This window comes from Lactuca virosa, chromosome 4 (assembly GCF_052849685.1).
Source record: "Lactuca virosa cultivar CGN04683 chromosome 4, Lactuca_virosa_CGN04683_v6, whole genome shotgun sequence".
Lineage (NCBI taxonomy): Eukaryota > Viridiplantae > Streptophyta > Magnoliopsida > Asterales > Asteraceae > Lactuca > Lactuca virosa.
Genome location: NC_136429.1, coordinates 133,338,701 through 133,343,303, shown reverse-complemented (window position 1 = coordinate 133,343,303; position 4,603 = coordinate 133,338,701). Strand labels below are relative to the sequence as shown.

The window sequence follows — 4,603 nt, the reverse complement described above, 5'->3', positions numbered from 1 at the left end:
GCAAAACCCTGAGATTTAGGGTTTCTTCTGCCAGCTCCTACTCGTCGAGTCCCTTAGTGGACTCGTCGAGTAGGTCACTAAACACGCGTTCCAATCCCGCTGCTACTCGACGAGTAGGGCAACCAACTTGTCGAGTAGGACAATTAACATTTTATTTAAATCCATACCTGGAATCGGGGCGTTACAGATTTTATGATTTTCCGCATTTTAATACTCTGATTTAGGATGACTGTATTTGATTCACCTGAGATTTTTATGACTCGGTTTTTATAATATTGGATGTTTCTCTATTTAAAAATGAATTTTTTCGTGGTAAAAATCAGCGTGTTACAGTAAACACTTACACTTCCTTTACCTCATACACAAGAGATGTAGGAAAACAAGTAAAGAAACGACGACTCTATAGGACCCATATTGGCCGTTGAAGATGAAGTTAGCTTTTTGCAAAAAATTTGCATGTAAACAAAACACCGAAAGACAAAACCTATGTAAATAAAAGGCAAGTGTGTTTGTTGTAGGGATGGCTCATTCTTATATATTTTTTTTCCAAGCTAGAGCTTAGGGCCCGAATTCTGCTTAGGGCCCGAATTCTAAAAGGCCTATATTCTCAAAACTTAACCAAATGTTAATATATCTTAAATGGGTTTGAATAAACTCAAGGAAGCACTCTGCAAGTAAAGGTTGTACAACAACATATATTTGTTCATTTGTTGGTTTGCTATCTTTGTGCGTGTCGCCATATAGCTTCAACCACATACTGTTATAAATTTGTTCTATATAACTTCTTTTAATATATGTTTTACACATGCAATCCATTATTCGCCAAATATATGGAATGCATACGCATGTTTCTTATGAAACAAAATGAATCAATGCTTCATATATTTTCAAGGTTGATCTCTTACTATTTTAGTACGTTTTCCATGTCAAACACGTCCGCATCATCTACTCGTCATGTGTTTTCCTCATGACTCGTGAGTTATCAACCCCCACCTCATCGTAATCTCATCAAGGGCGATACGTTCAAATTCCAAAGTCTTTAAAATCGGTCCAAAATATATTTCCTTACTTCTATTGCACAACACCGTCAAACATCCTTTCTCCGTTTCCTCGACTCGAATCGACTTTCCCTAAAATCTCAGTTTTCAGTTACGAATTCAATTCTTTTCAGTTTCTTCCGTTTCTCTCTCTCACACACAAACACAAAGGAAGACACACACTAAACAAGATCAGAGATGATGTCAATTGAAAGGATTTGCTCGCATGAAATTCTGTGTGGAGTTCAAGAAGAAGTTCTCACAACGATGGATCAAATAGCTCGAAGGTTTCCGAAAAATTCTATACAGAGTACGCCCTGATGTTGTAAATTTAGTGTAGTTTTCTTCTAAGTACAATACAATCAGATAATCATCAGGAGTGACTTCTGGAATTTTTCGTCAATTTTATGTTTTAAATTTGGAAGATCGTATATCCGAATCGGTTTTTATCACTTTATATTGCTAAAGACTCTTCGTTTTCTTAGTTTAAGTAATTGTTAGAAGTTTCGGTGTTTGTTTGTCTGATAAACGAAGTACCGTAATTGAAATCTGGTGTTGATGGTGGAATTATAGAATCCTAGGGTTTCATATGTGCTCTTTCCTTTCTAAGATTTGATAGTTCTGGTTGGCGTTGCTGTTTAAGCTTTTAGATAAGTAAATTGAATGGCGGGAAGTAGTAGTGCGTTAGGGTTCCCGAAGAGTCAATGCTGTAGCAGTTTAAGAGAACAGTTGGCGAGAACTACATTACGAAATGTGAGATTAAAGGGTCACTCGTATGTGGAGCTTAGGGAAGATAACAAGAAGCCTATATTCTTCTGCGTTTTGTGTCTGTCTCCATGCCATAACGATTCAGTTCTGCATGATCATCTTCGCGGGCATCTCCATAAGAAGAACTATGAAGCTGCTAAGTCTACCTTGCTGAAAGAGAATCCTTGGCCCTTTAACGATGGGATGCTTTTCTTTCATACTCCATGTAATGAAAAGAGTCCCTTGCTAACTTCAAACCCTAACTTAGGAAGTAATTTGCTGTTGAGTGAAAGTAATGAGAACAACAGTCTTGCCATTGTTGCTTCTAATGGAAGCCCAAGTTCACTTGGAGATGAAGACAATATGGATGTTGATGAAAATGGGTATCATTTGATTGTACCACAAGTTCTGCATAAAGATATAGTTACTGATCTAGAAGTTAGATCAATTGGTCTTGGGAAAATTGGTGTTAGGTACTATCAGAAAGATGGAGTTAGAAAGGGTATCAGTAGAATCTGGTGTGAATGGATTGGGAATTGTCATCCTAATCAAGATGATACAACCCCACATCATGACTTTGCCATTCTGTCATTTTCATTTAACTATGACATGGGCAGAAAGAATGTGCTAGATGAAATGTTGTTTTTGCCTTCCTCAGAAGTAAACAAAGAGAATAGAGGAAAGAAGAGGAAGTCATTCTCTGATCCAGAAGATGTGAGTGAATCTTTGAGCAATCAGTGTGAATCTTCAGGTGAAGAATACTTGGCTTCTGGTGACTCTAGTTCAAGAAAACTTGTAAAATACGATGATAACTCACTGAAATTGGGAATTATACCTAGCCGAAGTGTGAGGAAAGAGTTGAGGGTGCATCGACGTGTAGCTTCAGAAAGAGTGTGTGATATCTGTCAACATAAGATTCTTCTTGGTAAGGATGTGGCTACACTTCTCAACATGAATACTGGTAGACTTGTTTGCAGCAGTAGAAACTTGAATGGGGTATGTTCAATATCTCTTCACACTCTTTATGTGGCTGTGATTATAAATATGAAGCTTTTCTGTATAACTATGCAGGCGTTTCATGTATTTCACATTTCGTGCCTCATTCACTGGGTACTTTTCTGTGATTATGAAGTTTATACAAAACAACTAGTTGCTCCTAAAGTAAAGAAGCGAGGTAGAAGGAAGAAAGGTGTCAATATTACTGAAGCTGAAAAGGAGGAAAGAAAGCAAATTTATTGTGCATTTTGTCCAGAATGCCAGGGGACTGGTATAGACATTGATGGAGATGAGTTAGAGAAACCAACAGTCTCCTTATCTGAGGTTAGTAAAATTTATATTTTTCTTTATATAGTATTAAAATATAATAGCTTCCAAACTATGGTGTGTTATTCTACATTATTTTCTTTTTCAAAACCTGGTAACCGGGAAAAGTGGCTTCTTTAAGGGATTAAAAAAATTATAATGGTTTGATCATGAGAGAATATTTATATCTTTTGTTACTCATAATGATTTTTGAACAACCAAAATTCCCTCCATTGTTTCAGATGTTCAGGTATAAAATGAAAGCAAGTGATGGACACAGAGAATATAGAAAATGTCCTGAAATGTTGCAAAATTGCTCAACAGGGTTTCATTTTCCTACCCAGTCTGAAGAAACAATGCAGGTTATACATTTTTGCTGTTGTAGTTTTCCTAATTTTATTAGGGCAAATTGCATGAAATAGCAACGTTTTTTTTACTCTTTTTGTCAATCTAGGAAATATACTTTTACGTATTTACCCATTACAGAAACATACTTCCAATTTGATAAATAATCATGTATGTAATGTTGGTTATTTCAGGAAAACGTGTCACCATTGAAGATGCTTCGATTCTATCGTGCTGTTTGAATAATGAGTAATGTAAACCTTATGTATGTAGTTGTACATTGGAAAAACATCTGAAGTAGGTCCTTGTAATTTGTAAATGTACATGTATATCATCTCAAGTATATGGTTCTTTGTTTGGGCTGTGGTTAATAATTTCTATTTTTTTGTATGTTTTTTTATTATATAACAAATTAATTGAACACAAGATGTTGAAACCTTGAGTACGTATTGTAATGAAGAACCAATTCATGGCAGTTGTATGGATAAATGATGTTTATAATATATTAGAGAAAAATGTAGCCACTTAGCAAAATGGAACCAAAGAATAAAAGAGGGGAATTTTGTAAAAAAGTTGGGACTAATGCGCAAAAAAAAAAAAAAAAAAAAAAAAACTCAGTTATCACTTTCTCTAGCTATATTAATTCCAACAAACAAATAATATATTTGTAGGGATGAGCATCGGTCTTGAATTGGAACTGAAGAATCAGACAGAATACCACTGTTCTGGTTCCAATGGGTCATATGCCTATCCATATATATTTGCTTTCTTAGGGGTTAAAACACAAAGCTTTCGCTGCTATAACCAGGTAGATTTTGCAAAATATAATGTACTAAAATGAAAAGAAAAAAGAAAAAAGCACGATGTTGTTATTCAGTAGATTTTTCAAATTGCAATGTTTGATAAGAAAAAAATTGGATTTACAATGTTGCATACAAACAGATTATAGTAAATTACTTTAATAAAAAAACTATATGAAAGTATATTGCTACTTTTATATTTAGTCCCAAGAAAATTCAATCTTGAAAACTATAACCAGAAATGAAAGTATGCTGCTATTGTTAATTGGTTGTAAAACCAAACAAACACCGTATCTAAACAACATTTTTTTTATAACATATATAAGTCCTGAATGTTTGCTTTGTCATATTTAGACTTCGGGGGTGTTTGTT

General features: G+C 34.7%; 1 protein-coding gene across 1 annotated transcript; it reads left to right on the top strand.

Annotated features, from left to right (window-relative positions):
• Positions 1-944: 944 nt before the first annotated feature.
• Positions 945-3,788, top strand: LOC145107422 (uncharacterized). The gene is made up of 4 exons (XM_079044302.1): positions 945-2,780; positions 2,856-3,104; positions 3,329-3,448; positions 3,626-3,788. Exons 1-4 carry the CDS (start codon positions 1,701-1,703, stop codon positions 3,671-3,673), a joined length of 1,497 nt encoding a protein of 498 aa, XP_078900428.1. The 5' UTR covers positions 945-1,700; the 3' UTR covers positions 3,674-3,788.
• Positions 3,789-4,603: the final 815 nt, after the last annotated feature.

What these genes read in the sequence shown, in the direction of transcription:
- LOC145107422 (XM_079044302.1), top strand. Translation starts at nt 1,701, where the DNA reads ATGGCGGGAAGTAGTAGTGCGTTAGGGTTCCCGAAGAGTCAATGCTGT. An exon ending in GCAGTAGAAACTTGAATGGG is followed by an intron (nt 2,781 to 2,855) that starts GTATGTTCAATA and finishes ATAACTATGCAG; the next exon opens with GCGTTTCATGTATTTCACAT. An exon ending in CAACAGTCTCCTTATCTGAG is followed by an intron (nt 3,105 to 3,328) that starts GTTAGTAAAATT and finishes CCATTGTTTCAG; the next exon opens with ATGTTCAGGTATAAAATGAA.